We start from the raw sequence: 23,568 nt of genomic DNA, 5'->3' as shown, positions 1-23,568 counted from the left end.
AATTTTCAGTCAAACTCCTGGAACGTCTTAAAATTAAACACTCATAAAGTATAGATTTTTCCTCACATTTTCTTAGCCTCCTAACTTTGTGTTCAGCCTCTTTTCATTTCAAACTCCCTTCTCAGTGAGGATGAAGGATCTGTCTAGTTTACAGGAATCAGTCGTGTACAGAAAAGCTTCTCAGCATGCATGCATGTAATACTACAAAGTAAATGAAAATTAAACTTGGAATTTGCATCTTTTAAATATTATGATTCTTGACAACTTATAATTTGGAGTTATATGCTATTTCACTGCCTATCGAAAGCAGTCATGGTTAGAGTTTGGAAACCACAAAACCACATTGTTTGAAGACCAAACTGTTCTGTCCTGATTTATTTAAAGCAGTATTTCTCAAACTTGGCAACTTCAAGATGTGTAGACTTCAACTCCCAGAAATTTCCAGCCCGAACATTGATTTAAAACAATTAAAAAAATCATCAAAATTTAGTTGAATATCCATGAACACTAGTTTGGTATAGAATATAGAGCTGATTAACATTCAAGGAATGTATCTTAGAGTCATATTAATAAGTATATAGGTTTGCCAACTACTGTTTCCGTAGAAAAACTATTACAGAGATTAGGCTGCCTTGTCTGCCAAAAATGTTCATTTTAAAAACTATGCTCTTACCTGTTCTACCCCAAGTGCTAACCCTTAAGGCTTGAAAGAATCCTTAAACACATGCAGTCAATTGTATGATTTGCTAGTAGACCTATTTGAGTGTCACTTAAGGCTGATTTGTATAGAATACTGTAAGGTTAGACCAGGGGTGTCAAACTCAATTTCATTGAGGGCTGCATCAGTGTTGTGTTTGACCTTGGGGGGAAGCATGGCCAGCTCAATGACACTCATGTCAGGGGTGCCTGTGGTGTCCCGAGTGCTCTGACAACAAAAATGGGCTCCTGTGCTCCATTTTTGGCTGTGACGGCCTCCTATAACCCTCTGCCATCTCAGGAGGGCCGTCCATTTTTGCTAGCAGAAGCACCATTGCTGTTTCCAGGGAGGCCCTATGAGCCAGATCTAAGCACCCCGCAGGCCACATCCAAGCCCCAGGCCTTGAGTTTGACACCCCTGGGTTACACAAAGGTATCTAACCCAAAATAAAACCCCGGCTATCTGGAATAGGTAGATTATCAGAAATCCAACTTTGGAAATAGGCACACATCTAAAGGCTAGTTGATCAATGTCAATTTCTAAAATTTGCAAGGGGAAGGGAAAGTGGAAAAACAGTACCCAACACAGACCACAAGAATTAGTTATAAATATTTAGGCACCTAATCTCCCAAGCAGCCTAATCATTTAGAAACAAACTACCATCACCACAAATATCTCTGAATACAGAAATTCAAGCCCTACAATGGGGGCATTGAGTGGGGATAGAAAGGGGAAAGAAGAGTGGACATATTCCTATTTTCTGTGTTACACAGTGATAACTGCCATGACTAAATGATGGAGCCAGATGAAAAACAATTACATTTTAGAATAATGAAGCATTGAGCATATTAATTGATGTCTTATGTGTTAAACAATGAACATGAATGTCTAAGTTATTAAAATAGCATGATAAGCATTTGAATCTGCATGAGATCAAAAAATGCTTTTTGAATTACTGAAAACAGCTCTTGCATTCTTTTTATTAAAAATATAGTATCAAACATACCACTTAAAAAAAAAGAAGTTGCAATGAATTGCCTTTTCATATTTGGTCCCAAAATGTGCAACTTGGAAATATTTCCAATATTGGGAGTGGAGGGAACTGTGTAAGTCAGCCTCAACTTCCTGAAGACAAAGACGTGTCATATGTGTGGAACAGTTCTGCTATCCCAAAAGTTGTGCATGCAGGCTTGACTAAGATTGGATGGCTGCTTTAATTTCAATCTAGTTGCCGAAATGATTTTGCAGATGGACCATTCAGAAGGAGCAGTGATGCAAATAGGGGAGCTGTCTCGAGGAATAAGCAACCTCACGGTATGTATGAATTCAAGAGGGCTATCTAGAAATGTTGTTATGGCTGGTTGTTAATCAGCCAAGATTATTTCTATAATATTAGCTGTCATCCCCATGAAAGAGAGCGATTTTTTAGATCTATCAAGCTCCCCTCGTTTATTTTCTTTCTTCCCACTGAGGTCAATGAAAGAAAACAATTTCAAAGTTTTGGATCCTTTAAGGGAGGAATGAAGAAGCCTAGGCTTCTGATTGGGAAAAGGGTTTTGGATAAATTGTTTCATAAATCATTATCATAAAAACATTTCAATATGAGCCACGGTGTTGCAGTGGTTAGAGTACAGTACTGCAGGCTACTGCTGACTGCCGGCTAACTGCAATTTGGGAATTCAAATCTCATGAGGCTCAAGGTTGACTCAGCCTTCCATCCTTCCGAGGTGGGTAAAATGAGGAGCCAAGTTGTTGGGGGCAATATGCTGACTCTAAACTGCTTAGGGCTGTAAAGCACTGTAAAGTGGTATATAAGTCTAAGTGCTATTGCTATTTCTCATTTTCTAGTGTATCTGACTGTAGATGTAGCTTGATTTTTTTTTATTATTATTTCCAGACAATGCTAAGCCAAGATCAGATGCTAAACAACGATCAATTTTTAACATCTTTTGAGGACTGGAGATGAAGATGGCACAGGAATAACACTTCAGTCCTTTCCTATTATGACAGAAAACTGATGCAGGCTGAATGCTATACCTAAAAACGTATCATTTTCTTTGCTCAATGTGCTTTTTAAAAATGTACACACATACAGATAAACTCTCTGGTCTAGGTAATTAAGACATGCATTTAAAGAACTATGCAATTTTTCTAGAAATTTGGAAATCAAAGATCTGTTGATCACTTATTTTAATCACTATGAACATATTTAACAGTGATCCCTTTTTCTATATTTTGTAATTTTAAGATTTGGTTATGGTGCAATGGAACTGCAATAGACTTCAAAGCTGTAGCTATTTATTGTCAGTATAGTTTGTGATGATTTATATTGAATCTAACTGAAAATGTGATTCCTTTATGTATTAAAATGTGTTCACTGGTTCAAGATATCATGATCAAGAGGACCTGATGACTCCATAGGCACATCCATGCAGCTGTCTTTGAAACAGTATGGAAATCTTTTGCCATTGCTTTTTCATTTTTTTTAATGTAGAAACCTAGTCTACAATCTCAGTATTCTCTGGTGTTCTCCTATCCAAGAATTAACCAGGTCTGGTCCTGTTTGATTTTCAAAGTTGGACAATATTAACCCAGTGCTACCACCAATTTACACGCTCACTGTTTTCTTCAGGACTTTGACTAGTTGCTATGAGTATCAACTACTGAGTACTAGAAGCTCCCAATATTTGATGAAGAAATCATTCCTATCCTCTTTGTAATCATTCTTGTCTTCCATCTTGCTAATTTTGAACTATACATGCAATCTACAACAAGTAGCCTTATTATCCGGGTTAAGCGGTGACAGGTTAACAAAAAAACTTCCATTAGCTATTTGTTTATATAACATTTCATTGTTGTAGTGTGATAGAAACTGTGGAAAAGTCAGAGGTGATTGTGCTTTGTTCAAGGGTTTAAATGGGTGTATTAATTCATGCAACATCAAAAATACATTGTAATAAATTCTACATTTCGTTTGACTTACAAAATCAAAGGAAATACACAACAGCATGTTGGCATAGGCTTTCACAGCTGGCATCAATGAAGCAGTGATAACTGTTCTGGCAGTATGGCTGGCTGGGGAATTCTGGAAATTAAAGTCCATAAGTATTAAATGTTGCCAAGGTTGGAAACCCCAATCCTAGACCATAGCCATACAGCCAGAAAGCTCATCACTGCTTTATACACAATTGCCTTGCAGATCAGTTTATTTGTCCTAATCAGCTAAAAATTCTTTGAAATATTCTATAGATTGAATTGGAAGCATGAGAAACAATGAAGGGACCAAGCAAATGCCCACAGTTGGACTTCTTTCTCTGTCATCCCACTTATTTTTCAGTGCAGAAAATTCTTCAAGTCATTTCCCAACTATTAAATTGTAATATTTCCTTAAATTATAGTAATTAAGAGAAAAATGTTTTGTCAGAAAAGAACCAACCTCTTCAAACTTACCAGTTTTCAATACTAAAAACACCTTCAAAATCCATAGCTAGATACCAAGATTTTGTAAAAAATATATGACAATTTAGGGTGTGTGTGTATTTATAATTACATCTAAACCACCAAAATCTCTTGATTTGGAGTATCCAAGTTTACCATTTAAATTCAGGTAGAAATATTAGTAATATTTCAGCAGTGTGTGTAAACAGCTTTCCAAATAAGGGGAATACTGTTAATAATTAGAATCTGACATGGTATTCTTTCTTATCTCTAACAGAATTGTTCTGTTGTCTGCTTCAGTTTCCTTTTGAAATGAGATAAATGGGCACACCTCAACACTATTCTCTTTCAGAACTGATTTGGGGGGTGGGGTAATTGGCCACTCTCTGAATATCTTTTTTTTTTTTTTTTTGCAGAAATATTTGCCAATCTGTCCTAAAAGGCTTTCAGCAATCTATAGTTTAAATTAAAAGGCTTGTAACAATTCTAATGCAATCTTGTTCATCTAACTATCTTTATACAAGTTTGCCACCTACTGGTGACAAAATTCCTTGTTTGCCAAATACATTCCCAATATAAGTTGTTGCTAATATAAGCACAACCTTTTTCTTCCTGCAAAAGTATTAACCCGAAGATAGCAACAAATTTATACTGCGACACCAGCCAGTTTTCAGTTAAATAACAAGGCTTTGAATATTATAATCAATGGTAACTTGTAGATGTGGCTCAATATTCATCCAGAAACTGTCCCTTTCAGACCTACGATCGTTTTGAACATACTTTTATTTGATGTAAAGGTATAAATTCTGGATCTAAAATATTGCATGTTCTAATGTCAAACTTTATTGTACAATTTTTTAAAAAAATAATTGCATTAAAGCATGTATACGGGTGTTACCAGGAGTTGAAGCGTATTTGGTCTACAAGGTAAAATATATTGGACCACAGTATCTTATAGCAGTAATGGCAGAATTTTGATTTCTCTCCTGCGGAATGAGTATTTTGAATCCAAATGAGGTATAAGGTTCCGCATGAGAATAGTTTTAAAATGTTTAAATAATTGTCATTATTATCTAAATATTATTAAAGTTTTATGTGGAAAATATTATGTTCGAAATCATATCACAAATGATTAGGTGATGTCAATCTTAGTTGTATTTACAGCTATTAAGTTGGTTTGTATGAAGAACGTTTCCCACAAGTAGCTTGGTGTGAAGTTTATGATCGGAAATTGCGCTATAGTTGCATGGTTGTTCTAAATATTGCACATGCAAGCACCTGCATGATTCAGAAGGCAAACCTTTTGGTTCCAGCCAATATAGATGGAAGGTTATATGACTCTTTTTACATGACCACCATTCGTTTCTATAAGAAACATCAAGCTAAATGCATCCCTGCTTCTCATCAGTGAGAGACTGCCCAATAAAAGAATTTCATCAATGTGATTTTGTCCCACTAAGGAAGAAGAGGAGCATGTTTTCTCTCTAGGAATGTCTTGGTGTGCTGATGGCTTCATCAAGTTCAGCTGGAGTCAACATTTTGGGAGGGAAATCTGGATTTAAATTAGCCATTTAAGCCCAACAAAACCTTGATTGGATATATATATATATATTTGGTCATACTTGAAGTAAATCTTTTTAATTATACATTTTAAAAACTACATGTCATCGTTTTTACATTTCTTACTTTATGTTGATGAAAAACTGAAGTCAGCTTCAGGAACCATGGATAGAAGAAGCTCCAATGGCTCCAAAAAATGACCTACAGAAGTTACAGGAAGCCACAGGCTCCTTACCTCTGTCCACTGCAACTAATTCCTAACCAGCTTTGCTTCAAAAGCAGTTCATGCTTTATACAATAATAATAATCGCCATAAGAAACTCATATGGAAATTCAAAACCCACAAAATGTATCAACATTTTATTTAAGTGAAACAAACGCTTCATAAAAACTTTATTAAGGCTGGGCAAGGCATTAGAAAGGGGTACTTTGCCAAGTGCATTAGTGTAATAAAAGAGTCCTCTTTTGAAGGATCGGCACAGGTCTTCTGAAATCTTTCCTCTCTGGAATGTGTATTTGTTAGGCCTAAGCTTAGAGATGATAGAGCAGCATCCAATCGTTCCTTTATTTGCTTACAGTTAATAGACAAAGTCTTGCCAGACTAAAATTATAATCTAATCTACTAGATACAGTACATCCTGAGAGTTTGTAGACTGTGACTACCCTGAATCCCTTCCCGCCTCTGACACCCACCTTGGGACTGGTGCAGGCTCTTAGTCTAGGCCTCTCTCTGGAAAAACTCTGTGTTACCACACGTCTTCCCCCACTGCTCCTCCAGGTGTGCATCCCATCACAATATTCTTGCACAGACAACACTTTCTTTGGGATTGCTGGCCAATCAAAGCAGTTGTGCACAAACTACATGCACACATTTGGGGAAAAATTTCAAGGTAGCTCCTAGAGATCATAGTTGGTTTAATCCTTCAAGGAGGAACACTTTGCTTACATCAACCACTTTGTAACGTGCACCTTCAAATGTTTTGCATCACCTTAATACCTGTGACATTGGCTAAACGAATTAACTTCAAGTTCAGTAAGCAAATGTGTTCTCTTTTGCATATCCCAGAAGCTCAAGACTGGGCTGACAGGCAAATTGAATCATGGGTGGAGGTCCACACATAAGAATCAAAGTGTCTCCAGAGGGGGGAGGAAGATGGTTCTTTAACATGTCTGCAGTAACAAAGCCAGAACTATACTTCCATCCTGCAACAAAAATGAAAGAGAAGCTTCATGACAATGTCTAACAAAAGATAGTACTGTACGCATTCATGGTATTTTTGTGGTTCCTCCATTTCAAAGAAAACTAAGCTTGGTTTCATTTAATTTGAATGTTATATTTCACAGTATATGATTATTCTCTTTATATTTATAATTTCTTCAGATCATATTGATAATTTGGCAGCAATGTTTGGAGATATCCTGGAGAAATACACGTGGCCATGATTGTACACCTCTGCTTCATAGCAACATTAATATACTTTCAAAGATAGAATCATAACCGTAGCCATGATCAGTTTAGTCCAATGGTTAAGACTCCAGGCTAGAAACCAGGAGTTTTCAAGTTCTAGTCCTTAGGCATGAAAGCCAGCTGGCTGATTTTGGGCCACTCTCTCAGCTCAACCTGCCTCACAGGGTTGTTGTTTTGTGGGGAAAATAGGAGGAGCAAGGACTATTATGTATATTCATCACCTTGAGTTACATATGAAGTAATAAAAGTGGGATAAAAATCCAATACATTTGTTACTAACGTGTACAAACATAATTGCTTAGTTACTGTTGGAAAGACTACATTATAAATTTTCATGCTACTCTTCAATTTCCCGTGTGTATCATTAATTGATGGGTGAATCCATTACTTAGAAATACAGCACAGTAACTATATATTTCTCAAGTCATTTTCTATAAAGGCTTAATATCTGATATCACAATGGAAAGGTGCTTGGAATAATGGTAATAATATCAGTCAGGCAATGTGTGAAAGGCAATGTGTGAAAAAAATAGTTTGGTAAAAGTGGTACATCGCAAGACAAATGTCTCACATGACTGCAATAGAGATATACATGTTATCTTAAAATTGGTTGTATACAGAAGAGTTCATTTAGCCTTTGAGCAACATCAGCTTACCCTGAGGCGGTTTGTCCAAAGTATACCACAATTTAAATTGGTCTGAGTGGTTTGCAGCTACGTCTTCCAGCTCTGGTCTCAGTAATATATCCTGTTCCGTCTGCCAACCAAAAGTTAAATAGCCATTCAGAGTTGAACATGCAGGTTGATGCAGAGCCCATTGTTAGCATTAGCTTACCTTTTTATACTTATTTTATATATTGTTTTCTAGCTTTCCTGTATTCATCAATTCTCTTTGCCTTGGAAGGCAATACTGCAGTCTGATCAACCTTTCCTAGAAGTGAGTTACTCTCAGGTGGAGTGGCTTATGTTATGGGCAATTGGTTAGAATTAGATGTTAGCAATTCTGTGGAATCAGAAAACTACCAATACCACCAGAAATTTCCTAAAACATCTGGCACAACATCTTATGCTGGTTCTATTAATTAAATATGCTTGGGCTTAATAATAATAATGTGCTAAGCATAATCCCTTTCCAATGAACACCTGGTGCAGGCAGAATAAATCTGTCGGCATTCGACTTGGCATATATTCGTTTTGCACTGGAGGCATATAAGAAGGTAAAGAGGCTACTCGAACTATAATTCTCCCTGGCTACCTTACCATCCTCCCATTCCACCTCTATCTGCAATCAATAGCATCCAGCTTTCTATGGGAATCAGAAAAAAATGTTTAATTTTCACCAAAGGAAGAGCCATAAACAAACTTTTTGATACGTAGTTGGGAAGATAGTGTAGATGTATAAGTAACTGCTGATGGCCTAGCTGCTTTTATAATGATTTCACAAAAAAGGAAAGGCAAATAAATGTAAGTCAACCAACCTGATTAGCAAAAAGGAGATAACATTTTGTTTTATCAGTCGGGTCCCTTGTGATATGGCGGATCAGCTGAAGCATTGGAGTAATTCCTATCAAATCAAAGCCAAGTTTCAGAATTAAGTAATATTTTTTTCCATAACCCAGAAGTAGAACTATAACATTTTGTTATTACCCCCATCCTTGTCAACTATAAAATTAGGTGGGCATTTGTGTGAACATGAAAGGCATAAAAAATAGAACAAATGTGTGGGTTTTTTTAATACTCAGTGAAGGTAATATAATTCTCCAAAATTTCTAAGATAGGAAAAGAGAGAAAAAGAAATGATAGATGAAACAGTCATTCCCGAGATTCAAGAATATTATTTAATTCTTTCTCTAAGAGGATATCTTTTTTTCTCCCTTTATATTAAATGATTTTAGTCTCACACTATTTAATTTTACATTCAGCTTCTGAGCCACAGGTTCATGGCTAGTGACAGAATATTAAATTGTGTTTAACTATAAAAGAGGATCTGTAGAAAAGAAAAGTAATCTTAAAGATCTCAAATAATGTCTAGGCTCATAATTAAAAAATGTGGCTTTTCAATAGCCAAAGTGTCAAATTGACTATGATTTCATAATCAGCACTTCAAACTGGGTACAGAGATAGTTTATTAAGCAATATCTAGTCAAGGTGAAGTACTCAAACATTTTTAGAAGTAAATTAAGTTGTGCATGAGATATGACGTATCTTCTGTTCCATACTAAGCCTTGGTCAAGTCTTCTGTGCTTACTCTTTTGTAATAGAGGAGAGAGTAATAAATATTACTTAGCCAAGGTTCCTTTTAGAGCAGGGGTCTCCAACCTTGGCAACTTTAAGCCTGGAGGATTTCAACTCCCAGCTTTGCTGGCTGGGGAATTCTGGGAGTTGAAGTCTGCCAGGGTTAAAGTTGCCAAGGTTGGAGACCCCTGTTTTAGAGCATATGTTATGATCAGGAAGTATATAGCTTTTTTTAAAAAAATTATCCAAACCCCCTTACTCCAGAAACAAGGAATACCTACCTGTTCCCCCAGCAATCATCCCAAGGTGCTTAACAAACTTTATCTTTGCTTCAGACTTTTTATCCAATTTGATAGCAAATTTACCTGTGTAAAATTACAAGCGTCAATTCCAACAAAACTGAACCACTGCAAAGCTCTGAATTAACAGCTGTACACTACTGTATATTACACTACACTACTGTATATTAAATCTGCAATATTATATCCATTTCTATGAGTGAAAACCTGTACAATGCTAAAGCCCTTCCCTCTCATAAGCAGACTTAATCTAAGTATATATTTGGAACCAGCTCGCTAAATAAGCCACAGTTGCTTGAGCTCGTATAAAACTAAATATTAATTCACAAGTGTACAATCTGAGTCTCCAGAGCAGTTTACAGCTCCTGGAAGCTTTCTTGTGACCTTTGAAACAATGCTACTAAATCTGAGCTGCAATATGAACCTCCTTTAGATGGTGACACACAGTTATAATGTTCTATAAGCATTTGCTACCATTATAACAGAATTATAATGGTAGCAAATGTTCTGTAAATATTTCCTAGTATTCTGTATGTATCTGCTACCATCTAATGGTTGGTTACATTTGTGCAGCTCAGATCTGATAGCTCGACTAGAGACTTTCAGGAGTTATTACCAAACTATGTTTTGTGTGATAGAAAGGAAATTCTGTTTATTATAAATAAGAGAAGCAGTTTGGTCTAATTATAGTTAAGGCACCAGGCTAGAAAGCAAGAGACCAAGAGTTCAAGTCCCACTTTAGCCACAAAAGACAGCTGGGTGACTTTGGGCTAGTCACTTTGTCTCAGCCCAGCCCACCTCACAGGGTCATTGTTGAGGAAGATGTGTTGGATATGTTTGCCACTTTGAGTTATTTGTAAAAACAATAGATAGGATGTGGTATTTGTTAATATATAATGTGGTATTTGTTGAATGCCCTATTTGATGAATCACATTCAACCACATGAATAATGTGATATTCATTAACAGCTGGAAGCAGGAGGGAAGAATGTATGCTAAAGTTGGATATGCTATCTATAAAATATCCAAGATGCATTCCAAATTCCCCTGGGGATTATTGTAGCTCAAATGGCTATGAAGCACACAGAAACAAATTAACATTGAACATTGTTCAGCTTGTGACATGCTATATTATCCGCCCCGAGTCTCTCTGTAGGGAGATGGGTAGTTTCAAAATTTGATAAATAATATCTCTCATCTGCCTACTGCTTTTATCTATTTAAAAGCAACTGATCACCCCTATTTATAATTATAAACTTCCTGGGACTTGACAATGAAATAGTACCGGATCCTTTGTACACCAGAAGCCCATTAGGTCCTCTGAAATCAATGGTGTCACCAGTCTTCATGCCTTCTAAGTACTGGGACATCTTCCCACCTTCAGGAAATTTGGGGTGAACATTTTTATGGTAAACCTAGAACGAATACATAGACGCATGCAATCATTACAATGTTTTACATTTACATTCACAGTAGGTGACCTAGGTCTGCATTGGAAAAGATAATTCTCTTTTGTACTGTTACATAAATCATGAATTAGAAGCCGGAAAAAGCCACATTTCTCTTGTTTACGCTCTATAAAACAAAGCTACTGCAGTGCTGAGGGCAAATCATTTTATTCTCAATAAGGTCACAAGAATAACAGGGATAACAGTAACAGAGTTGGAAGGGACCTTGGAGGTCATCTAGTCCAACCCCCTGCTCACGCAGGAGACCTATACTAGGGATTTGAACCACCGAGCTGCCGATCTTTCTGATCGACAAGCTCAGTGTCTTAGCCACTGAGCCACCTAGCCAGGCTAGGTGTTACCCTAGACTGTTATTTTTGGCCAATTATGAATTTTACCAGCTATTTATAGGCCCTATTTATGTACTTGTTTTAGACCCCAAAATTGGGAGCAAGTTGATTTCTCTATAGACTTATCCTAGCCAAACTATACGCTGGGTCTTTAGAAATCCTTCTCTGTAGTGTCCTCACTACATATAGCAAAACAGGGGAAAGCTCTAAAGAGAAGGCCTTTTCAGTCGTAGAGTTTCCCCAGAGAAATTCACTTGAAGGCATATTAGTGATCTTTTCACAGCAGGGAAAAGCACTTTTTAACTAATCTTTTGAAGAGCATGTACTCTAGGCTAAGAATCATTGTTTATAACTGGTCTTAAGTATAACTGTTTTATACTGCAGTGGCTTTGTTTTAATGCTAGATTTGTTTTGTGAGATCTCAGAGAATATGTGCCTCAAGGTAGCAACATTAATATGGTAAATAAAAATGAATAAACCCCAAACATGATCAATATTACTTCAGAGTAATTTTGAAAACATTGCTTACTAAGCTCTGGGACTGGGTGGTATTTTTCCTTCATTATACCTACAGGCAGGACAAACAGAATATGGTCAAGAAGAACTATTCACTCTGGGCCTTAATCTCAAATTAGATATAAAATACTTGCTTTAAAAAAAAATTTTTTTTAATTCAATTTCTGTCAAATTATACCTTGGTCTGTCAAGATTCAGTATCTCTTTTTACTTTTAACACAGACAAGAGATTCCAATCAGAACTTCCCAGACTTTTGAGAATTCCAGCACCTATTTTACATTGCATTAGCTGAGAAAATTAACAAAATTAAATAAACTATAGAGAAATAGATTTTTCATCATTTACTCATTGTCCTTCTCAGGCTCGGTCCTTTATCTCTAAAATAACTGTGCACACTATTCCAACCATATCTTCAAAGATAATTTCTGGATATAAAATGTGCTGTATTGTTTGTTTATAATTTGATTTATTATATAACTGGAGTATTGGGAACAATTTATTTGAGAAACACAGCAACCAAAACTAAGATTAAGTTACTTGGTCAAAACAGTTTAAACCTACCTTTATTACTAAATCAACATATCCTTTCACTTCATCACTAGAAACTGGAGTATAAGCCCGAATCACAAGGTTACCGCCGACTTTGGCAGAGAGGTATACATGTTGGCCTGGAGAAAAATAATTATGGTTCCATTCCAAATTTATTATTATGGCATTAAAGAAGAAAGCAAATGATGTGGGATACTTTTCCAAACTGGATAACATCTTCTCATTCTCTGAGAGAAATGTCAGTTATATATTTAATTAAGAATGGGAAACCTCTTATAGTTGCAAAGATAAGCATGAAAATGTTGGGTGAATGGGGGAGAAGTAAGTTGCCACTAGCTGATAAGAAAATAGTATTTAGAAATATACAAATCCCCATGAACTGAAGATCTTGCAGAGCTATGGAGTGTTACCATTCAAGTGTGTGAAAAAGGCCACCAAACAAAACATGACATTAATTGCATGACTGCAGTTACAAGCATGTGTTAATTAACTATGGCAATGTAAATGGTATTAGAACTATAGTGAGATTAACACATTGATAGGGGATTAATTCTTCTCTCCCCTAACTCAACCTCTTCTTCTAAGACAGGGGTGTCACACTGGTGGCCCGCGGGCCAGATGCATCACATGCATGCCACGCCCACCCCAGTTCTGCAAATGGGGAAAACATCACGAAACGTCATGTGATGGCAACGTGACGCAGCAAGTTTGACACCCGTGTTCTAAGACATTAGTTTGGCAGATACAGGTTATGTTAAAAGATCACATCACACAACATGCCTGCTGAAATAAAATACAGATGTAACTACAATCAAGCAATTAAACCTAGACCTATTTTGAGCTCTTTCTGCCTTTTCCAAAAGCTAACCATGAGTCCTTCTAGACTGGACCAAGGAAAACAAAAGAAAGACAACCTTAGGCCTTTCCCATCCTTTATATTTTGGTTTGCCATCCTAAATACCTTGATGACGTTAGAAAGCCTACTACTGCAAGACGGCTAAAAGCAATACAGTGCTAGGATTTTTAATCCTAGATGCTAAAACATCTGCCTAGGTTCTTAACCTGTTTTTGGCTCAATATTCCAGCTTTTATCCTTGAAGTCAGACACAGTCAAAGAAATGAGCATGAATAAATCCTTGTCATCTATGTCTTCATCATCTATGAGTCATGCCTGGCTTGGAAAACTAGGGCTGACCCCTACTTTAAAGCTGAAATCTTTTACTCTCCCTGACTTTCAGTGAGAGAGGAGTTTTAAATATATGCCACTTTTCTGCTGTAGTTTCACTTCTATTGCATCTGTACTTTACTTTCTGATTTTATTTTGCAGTCCCTATTATGATATATTCAAGGACAGTATATAAATATATATAATAAAAGAACTTACTAACAAGGCAAGTCAGACTGTGTGAAACTTTACTTAAGCAAATTATCTATCAGAGAACGGACAGAAATCTGGCCACCCTATATTTTTCTGTAAGAAATACAGGGCAAGATACTGAATGTAGGTAGCAGAATCATAGGAAAAGAAACCTGTGTTTGAGCACCTACACACAGCTGGATGGTTTTCAGCCCATATTTCCCAGAATTGTTAGATAAGCTATTCTGCAACAGAATTAGTTAAAAATAAAGCCAACTCTTGTCCATTGGATTACCCAGGAAAGTTTGCCCGTGGCTGGAATTTGACTGCTTCCCCTACAATGTCCCAAAGGACATCCTGCTTTTTCAGGAGGCAACTGGATTTTTTTTTCTTTTGAAGACATTCTGCTTCTCATTCAAGAAGCTTCTTCAGTTCTGACTGGATGGTGGGAAATAAGAGCTGAAGTCAGAGCTGAAGAAGCTTCTTGGATGAAAAGTGAAATGTCTTCAAAAGAAAAAAGTCCAGTTGCCTCCTGAAAAAGCACCTTTGAGACAACCATGACCTGAATGACTGAGAATCGCTACAGGCTTCCCCTACAATGTGACTGAATCCTAGCCCAAGCATGTCTTAGCCCTTCACCATCCGAAGGGAGTTTTGAATGAAACAATAAGTTTCATTCAAGGATTGGTCCACCATGAGAAAGGACTGTTCATCTGAACATGATCACCATCTTCATTCTACTCATTTAACCATCTGCCCAAAACTGACCCAACTATGCAGAGAGATACACAGGGAGCCACTTTGCTGCTCAGTTTGATATAAACTGACTTCATAAGATATTGTGAATTAATTTTCAGTCCTTTGCCTCAACTGAACATTATTAATTTGTTCTACTACTAGCTTAGCCTACAATGGTGACCAATGCTGTTGAAAAGCAGATAGTTATCTCTCCTTACATATTATATGATGTATAATTATATATTGTAGCATTTACAATTATTCTTTCAACATTAAAATCACTTATGATTTCAAGGAACTAATAAAAGATTTTGTGTAGCACTGGAAAAAGCAGTTTCAGTATCAAACAGTTCAGTTTCACTGAAGGGCTTTTCAGAGATTTTTTTGGGGGGGGAAGGCACCAACACAAGGACTCTGCACCAGAAACTGATGAAGAATAAGGCTATGCTTACCTATAGGCAAACCCAATATATGTTTTGGCGATGGTAGCGCAAATCGGAATCTCCTGGTATCATGGCTGATATCCTGGGGAAAAGCAATCAGGTGAAACACATTGAGCAGTAAAGCATCACAAAAATGATTTAAGATCTTTTCATCATGACAGGCCTCACTTTCCATGTGCTAAAATATACAGATGAGAAAGAAAAGGGACACCATAAAGGATAAGGGGAAACTGAGGATACCAAAAGTGACCTAGCCACAACAAGGCAGAGAACATGCAAGATCTCTTGGGCATTGGTTCATTTGGAAATCTCAAACATTCACCTTGTGGCTATATCTGTCCCATTGGGAGTTTTTTGATATGGCCTATAACAACTCACCCATGAGGCAATACTGCCTCAGCTTCTCCTCCCATCCCACTCTATGCATCTGGCCATGCCTGGCAGCCAGGATCTCAGCAGGGTGATCATGCATCCTGATTTCTCATTAGTCCTAGATTTCCAAGCTCCAGGCACCCTTTCCCCACAGTTTTCTTCCCGGCATTGCTGGGTCCTCTCCCATAATGAATAGCACTTCCCTCCTCCCTCACAGAGGTAGCTAATACTGCAACCCTGTGAGAGACAAACTGATGCCGCATAAGGTGGCATTGTGGGGGTAAAAGTGAAGTCTGAGCCACACAAGCTGTGCAGCAGGGAAGAAGACAGCAGCTGTCTGGAGCCTCATAAAGGAGATAATATGGAGAAAGGGTGCCTGGCACTGCCTTTGCTTTTCCCTCAACACATCGGTTTGTGTGTCTTCTCATTCTACTCTTCCTGAATCAGCTACTTCGCCCATCAATTAAGAATCACAGCTGGAACTGCCAGAGGTGCTGCAGGAATAGACAGTGAGGTCAGTGGGAAACACAGGAAAAATAAAGACATTCAAAAAGTTTATGTAATTATGTGTCTACTATTTTTTAGTGTCCCCCCCCATCTCTCTCAAAGTGTCCCAGTTTGGATGATGTGGTCACCAGTCAACGAGAAACACGACTGGCTGACACCAGAAATATGAAGCTGAGTACACTGAATAATGTCACCTAATATATTCCATAAAAAATGTTCAGTTTCAATTCAGTTTTAATATTTCTGACCTTTCCATGGGCATGAATGCAACCCAGCAGGTAGCATACTTTATGCAATGTGCCCCCCTCCCATAATCATTTAAATTTTAATTCCTTGGAATAATTCTTTTTCTTTTAGAATAGAATAGAATGGAATTTTTTATTGGCCAAGTGTGATTGGACACACAAGGAATTTGTCTTGGTGCATATGCTCTCAGTGTACATAAATGAAAAGATACGTTCATCAAGAATCATAAGGTACAACACTTAATGTTGTAGTCATAGAGTACAAATAAGCAATCAAATCGTATTAGGAAACAGTCAATATAAATTGTAAGGATACGAGCAACAAAGTTACAGTCATATAGTCATAAATGGAAGGAGATGGGTGATGGGAACGACGAGAAGATTAATAGTAGTGCTGACTTAGTAAATAGTTTGACAGTGTTGAGGGAATTATTTGTTTAGCAGAGTGATGGCGTTCGGGAAAAAACTGTTCTTGTGTCTAGTTGTTCTGGTGTGCAGTGCTCTATAGCCTCGTTTTGCGGGTAGGAGTTGAAACAGTTTATGTCCAGGATGTGAGGGGTCTGTAAATATTTTCACAGCCCTCTTTTTGATTCGTGCAGTATACAGGTCCTCAATGGAAGGCAGGTTGGTAGCAATTTTTTTTATGCCTCTATTAGATCCCACAGAATTGAATACACAATGTAGCCAGTTGTGGATTGGGAAAATCTTGTACATGCTGGACCAGATTAGAATTTCAAGTGGTATCTACTCTGTTGTTGCTTCAGCTACTGTTACTGAACATTATGCAATATCCCAAGGGCAGAATTGCCAAATAACTTGGCACATTTATGGCCTTCCAAACATGGGGAAATCGATGTAGGCTAATATCACACGCTCAAATCTTAATGCTTCTGAAGAGACACAGTTTCTATGCCAAAGGCTCAAGTCCAAACCCCTGCAATCTCTCATTTAAAATACAGATATCCAACCTGGCACATTGCTGTCAAAGAGTTTTATATGGCATTTTCATACATTGAAGCCAAAAAAAAAAAGAACTGACAACTCACCTCTTTCTCTATCAAAGACAATGGATATTTGATATTTGGATCCTGCAAAGTCAATGGATCTTTCTTCCTCTGAGATCCAATTATTTTATAAAGCAAAAATAGCATCGATGGTACAATTGCAGCCACGGCAATCAAAACAGAAATATCCTGAAAGATGAAAAAAGAGCACAGGTACGCAAAGAGAATGAAAACTTGGTTTTATGTGTTACAGCCTTAAGTCTCCACAGCAAAGGTGAACTCCTTCTCAACCAGCTTATCATGGAATTGATCAGCTCTAAATCTATTGAGCAGACCTCCATTCTCTATGTGGCATCCAGAGACAATGTTATAATCCAGAATTTCTCACCTGCAGACCAGTGGTGGGTTGCCCCCGGTTCGCACCGGTTCTATAGAACCGGTGCGAACCGGGGGCAACCCATCACTGCTGCAGAGTTCCCCAACCCTTTTCACCTTTTAAAGATTTGTTTATTTTTTAGAAATAAATAAATAATGGGAAGCTATTCTGCTGTAAAGCAAAGCAGCAGTTTCAAGACTATAGCAGTACAGGTAGCTCTCGAGTTACGACCACAATTAAGCCCCAAACTGATGTTGCTAAGTGAAACATCTGTTAAGTGAATTTTCTCACATTTTACAACCGTTCTTACCACAATCACTGCAGTTGTTAAATTAGTAACCCGGTTGTTAAGTGAATCTGGCTTTCCCCCATTGACTTTGCTTGTCAGATGGCCGCAAAAGTTGATCACATGACCCTAGGACATTGCAACCATCATACCTAAGAACCAGTCTGATTTTTGATCATGTGACCATGGGGATGCTGCATGAAAAACAGTCATAAGTCACTTTTCAGCACCCTTGTAACTTTGGACAGTTACTAAATGAACCGTTTGTAAGTCGAGGACTACCTGAATTTCCATGATGCCTGAATGCACCCAGAATCCTTCTTAGAAAATGAAATGGTGTCTGGCTGCTGACCAGGCTTTTGTTCATCTGACACATTGATGTTGGAGGCCTTGCTCTCAAAATCCCAAATGTGCCCACCAAAAAGACTTATGGAGCCAGAGAATTCCCTTAACACGTTTCTCACTTAACAACATAAATTGTGGTCATAAGTTGAGGGCTACCTGTATATGTGACTCCGGATAAATGAAAAAGCATTTCTCGAACCCCCATTTATCACTTTTCCACTTAAGAAATGTGAAACTTGTCTTAATGCCCATATGCACAACTATGATAAACAGGTTAGTTCAGGTTACAGCTTTTCAGAGGTGGAGCGGAAGGTTGTACTTTTTTTCACTTTATGTGCCAACTTTTTATGTTTGTGTCCAAGTTGGAAAAAAATAAGAAATCTGCATTATTACTTCAGGTCAGCCAAAGATGCATAAAGGAATAAATTACAACAAACGGAGGTGTTAATGTTGGTGACCATATCTCCACCCCCACCCACCCCTGCCCCACCGTGAAATATATAATTTATTTGGCTAGGCCTTGAAGTCAAAACTTCTGTCTGTTGTTCCAATCCAAATTTAAAATATCCTGCTTTATCTAATGAGGAGATAGAGAAGCCCTCCGACGCTGTGACGCCGCATCTGTAAGGAAACCTCTCCAAAATCTGCCTTTTTACGAATCTAAGACGAATATACCTGTCCCGGGATAATGTGGCAGGATCCAATCTGGGTCGGTCACCGAGACCAGAGGTTTTGTCTTCCGAGCTTTCGGAATCTGAAAGCTCGGAAGACAAAACCTCTGGTCCCGGTGACCGACCCAGATTGGATCCTGCAGAATCTGCCTTCGCCAAATGCCGCCATAATCCGCCTCCCCAACTCGCTACGGGTGCGGGGGCGTCCGATGAAAGAAAGAAAGGGGAGCGCTCCGCTCAGCGGAAGAATCGGGAGGGAAGAGGGATCGCCGAGGAGCTTCTTTCTCTCTCACCACAGCGGCTTCGTTTTTTGCTTACCCAGCCGATCGACTCCATGGCAGGCAAGGACGGAGGGTGAAATTATAAGCCGAAGGAGTTTCGCAGGTTCCTCTCGCCCCACGGCCCGGTTCCTGAGAGCTCGCCGCGCCTTCCCACGGCCTCACGCTTCTCGCAGCTTCGCCTGCGCCGAAGGACAAAGGGCGCCTCTGGGTTGGCTCTGAGTCCCGCGATTGCGACACTCGCCCCGTTCGTGGCTTTCTCCAGGACGCGCACCTGCTCTGCGAAAGCATAGGGGATACCCAAAGGTGGACACCCACTGGATAGCTGGGGGTGGGGGTGGCCCTTGCTGGTCCCCAGGCGTGGGACAGGGAGTCCCTTAGGGTTTTTTTCCCACTTGGTTTTGGATAACTTAGTTCACTTAATGCTATATGGTATTGGGTTATGGGTAGACCTTCCACTTCGGTTTTTATTACTCAGCGCTTTAATATGATGAAGAATTATGTTTTACTTTTGGTGGCGCAATATTGGAAGAAGGAAGATTTGCCTACTATTGAAGAATGGACATTAAAAGTAGCGAATTTGGCAGAAATGACGAAGATTTCGGCATATTTGAAAGATCGCTCACAAGAAAGATATAAATCGAAATGGAGAAGATGGATTGATTATATTCAAAACAAATATCGGACTAAAAAGTATCAGATAGCTTATGAATGAATAGAAAAATTAAGAGTATTGATGCTTAGTTAGTAAAAGGGGAGTTAAAGTGTGAAGGGAGGGATAGGAATCCTTGGTTTATTAGCTTAGTTTAACATATGATTGTCAATTCTTTACCCTGTATTTTGTTCTGGGAAGTTGGGGGGGGGAAGGAAGGGAGGGAGGGATGGGGAAATACTTGTAAAAAATTTTTTTGTTTTTTTTTCTTTCTGTAAAACTGTTTAATAATAATAATAAAAAAGAATTATATTTTCAGCAAGATTGATTGGAGAAGACTCTCCGAGCCACAAAGAAAAGGTGTTGTATAAAGCAACAACTGGGCGGGATTGCAACACCCACCCGTGGTTTCCTTTATACAGGTAGTCCTCGCCTTACGACCACAATGGAGCCCAACGTTTCTGTTGTTAAGTGAGACATTTATTGTTAGCTTTGCCCCCGTTTTACAACCTTTCTTGCTGCAGTTGTTAAGTGAATCGCCACGGTTAATAAGTTAGTAAAATGATTGTTAAGTGAATCCAGCTTTCCCCATTGATTTTGCTTGTCAAAAAGGTTGCGAAAGGTGATCACATGACCTTGGGGCACAGCAACGGTCATAAGTATGAGTCAGTCGTCAAGCATTTGAATGTTGATCACATGATCATGGAGATGCTACAAAAGGATGTAAGTGTGAAAAACGGTCATAAATCACTTTTTCCAGGGCCGTTGTAACTTTGAACAGTCATTAAATGAACTGTTGTAAATTGAGGACTACCTGTACTCTCTTAATTAGACAGAAGAACCGCTGAACTCAAATACTTGGAGGCAGCTGGTGTGCTGCCTTTTTCTATAGGATTCTCTGGGGTTTCTTAGGTGTCTGCTTTCAGGGGTTCTTTGGTTGGTCAAAGAATGACTATAGCAATAGCACTTAGCAATAGCACTTAGGCTTAGCACTTAGACTTATATACTGCTTCAGTGCTTTACAGCACTGTCTAAGTGGTTTACATCTGGGTCCTCATTTTACCCACCTCAGAAGGATGGAAGGCTGAGTTAACCTTGAGCCTTGTGAGATTCGAACTGCCAAACTGCTGGCAGTTATAGTATAGTATAGAAAGTATAAAAATGCTTTGTGTCTTGCATCACTCTGAACTGAAGAGAAATTTGGGGTATAAAACCAATTAAATAATCTGAGTTTATTTCATCCTTTAAAAGGTAGGTGGATCCTTGGGGATGCATTAGAGCCGTGATGGTGAACCTATGGCACGCGTGCCACAGGTGGCACGCGGAGCCATATTAGTGGGCATGACAGCTCAGCTCTGGGGTGCATGCGCGTGCCGGCCAGTTGATTTTCGGGCCTTCTGGGCCCACCAGAAGTAGGGAAACAGGCTGTTTCCTGCCTCTGGAGGGCCTGGGGGAGGGGTGGGGAAGGCCCGTTTTTCTTTCTTACCTGGCTCCAGATTCTCTCTGTGTATCTGGGAAGGGCGAAAACAGCCTTTCCCATTCCCTTGGAGGCCCTATGGAGGCTGAAAGGGCCCATTTCCCAACACCTGGTGGGACAGGAAGTGACGGTTTTTCCAGTCCCCAGCCTCCAGAGACTCCTAGAGAGGCTCCTACAGACTCTAGAGAGGCTCCTGGCACGCAATGGCAAAAAGGTTAGCTATCACTGCATTAGAGTCTTGGGTCAATAGAAAGAAGAGAAATAAAGGGTTGGACAGCACCTCGGCAACCTGGGCCGATCTTTAAAAATGCTAAGAACTTTTAGCCTTTATTTGGAAAGGAGATCACCGGAAAACCTCATCGTGTCATTGTGTTTCATTAGAAGAAAGGGGTCCTGCATGCAGCGAGCGAGCGTGAAAAGCCTTATTTGTGCATGCATGGGATTAGGGCATGAGGTTGTGCGTGCACAATCATCCTCTATCCCCCCCCCACTGCCACTGTCGGTCCACGGACCCCCAAAAGATTGGGGACCGCTTCCTTAGAGTATTATTTGAAAATATATGGCAAGCATCTCAGTTAGAAGTCCTTGTACATACATTTATTTGCCACATTCGTAAGTATGATGGTGAAAAATATAACTATATAACTATAATTTGCATCAGGAGGCTGGACATTGTTGATCTAATGTGCAAGTAATAATACAATCACATACATTTCTTGCCACACTATCAGTAGTGCTGCTACATCTTTACTTTTCTCCCTTCTCCTCCTCCCTTCAGCAGATAGTTAATATGGGGGGGGAAATATATTCATTTATACTATAAAATTACTGTAAAAACAAGGTGCACTCTAATTTTTTTTTAAAAAAAAGTCAGCACTCCTAACTCATTCAGTGCTTTTACTACTGCTATCTGAGTAATTCTTAATGCATACAGAAACTTGAACCGAAGCACACAATTAAGACAGTACTAATAAATGAATATCCTAGTATGAGAATAGAACAGTTACAGCTTTTTATCTTTTTTTTTCCTTTTTGACCAATGTAGCTCACACATCTAGTGGTCAGATACATGAACTAAGGAATGCCCTTCAGAATGGTGCCTTTATTTAGTTGTCTTCTTCAAAAGTCTTCATGCCATACTTGATGAATCTGCAAAAATAAAGAAGCAAGCAATGACTATAGGCCAATCAAAAGTTGATCCACATTAAATTACAACAAAGGAATGGCATAATGATTATGAAATGCTTAAGCTTTCTGGGAATACAGTTAATTAAAGATTAACACTGATTGCAATTATTTTGATAAGATTCTAGAAACCCATTGCTAGCAGATGACAATAGCCCATCATGACACCAGCGTGAGACTCATCTGCCATGTCTCTTGGGATCATAGCCCAACTCCACTGTTAATGCAGAAACGGCCAGACCAACTGGAAGAAATGAGCTCTGACTCAAAAAAAAAAATTAATCTGAAAATAAAATTGCAGGAGTTGGTAAAGAAAAGATTTCTCAAGATCCAGAGTACTTCTCGTAACTTAAGGATCTCTGCACAAATATACAAAGGAGCTTTAAAAAGATTTTGCGTTTTGCTTCCATGAAATCTAACCTACAGTCCAGTATACAGAACCACACATGGAGAGAAATGTAGAAATCATTAAACCAGATTGGTCAACACAGGTCACAGGTAAATTACAAAAGAATCCTTGCAAAGTTAACAACTTGAAAGCAAATACAGCTGGAAGGGCTTTGGGCTTTTTGAAAGCATGAATTATCCTTCTCTTCAGTTAACTAACATGAAGCAACCCTTCCCCACATGCCCCCCCCCACTTTGTAGTGAGAGCTATGACAATACAATAAATTTCCCTTGGGGTTTGGAAATTTCTGTTCTTGAATGTCAAGTCATAAGGTGGGAGTAACTTTGCTCCCAGGGAATGCAGATTATAAACTTGCTGTCCTGGTTCTGAAGAATGCTTTCCTAAATCAGATATGAGGGCATTTTGGGTAGGGTGGGAGTGGACAACAGAAAATAGCTCTGTCATCTCTTACAACAATTTGATTGGAATAATTTATTGGCAATTGTGTTTGTAATTCCCCTGCTGGCTTCTACACATTGAACTTTAAAGGGCTGGACCAGTATTACTTGATTGACTGAGCAGAATTACACTGAGATTGTTTTTCTGACATACTGCAAAGGGCAGCAGTCAGTCTGTAACAGTTTTTGTGCAGGTATGCCTATGAAGAAAATGCAGATCAAAATT

At 38.6% G+C, this 23,568-nt stretch overlaps 2 protein-coding genes across 2 annotated transcripts in view; both read right to left on the bottom strand.

The window, feature by feature from the left end:
* Positions 1–6,040: 6,040 nt before the first annotated feature.
* Positions 6,041–19,343, bottom strand: CYB5R2 (cytochrome b5 reductase 2). Its single transcript, XM_070957493.1, has 9 exons — positions 19,223–19,343; positions 17,269–17,415; positions 15,108–15,180; positions 12,573–12,679; positions 10,982–11,111; positions 9,679–9,762; positions 8,641–8,726; positions 7,820–7,919; positions 6,041–6,898 (listed from the first exon to the last, which is right to left on the bottom strand). The coding sequence occupies exons 1-9, from the start codon at positions 19,238–19,240 to the stop codon at positions 6,726–6,728; spliced, it is 918 nt and encodes a 305-aa protein (XP_070813594.1). The 5' UTR covers positions 19,241–19,343; the 3' UTR covers positions 6,041–6,725.
* Positions 19,344–22,440: 3,097 nt separating this feature from the next.
* OVCH2 (ovochymase 2) overlaps positions 22,441–23,568 on the bottom strand; it is a 32,881-nt gene continuing 31,753 nt past the window's right edge. The window contains exon 21 of the mRNA XM_070957492.1: positions 22,441–22,460. Coding sequence (XP_070813593.1) covers positions 22,441–22,460 — 20 coding nt within the window. The remainder of the gene's footprint in view (positions 22,461–23,568) is intronic.

The sequence above is a fragment of the Pituophis catenifer genome, unplaced genomic scaffold (genome assembly GCF_029215685.1).
Source record: "Pituophis catenifer annectens isolate HBS135680 unplaced genomic scaffold, rPitCat1.0.hap2 SCAF_1, whole genome shotgun sequence".
NCBI classification, from domain to species: domain Eukaryota; kingdom Metazoa; phylum Chordata; class Lepidosauria; order Squamata; family Colubridae; genus Pituophis; species Pituophis catenifer.
Note: the sequence above shows the minus strand (reverse complement) of the source record. Positions and strands in the feature narration are given on the sequence as shown.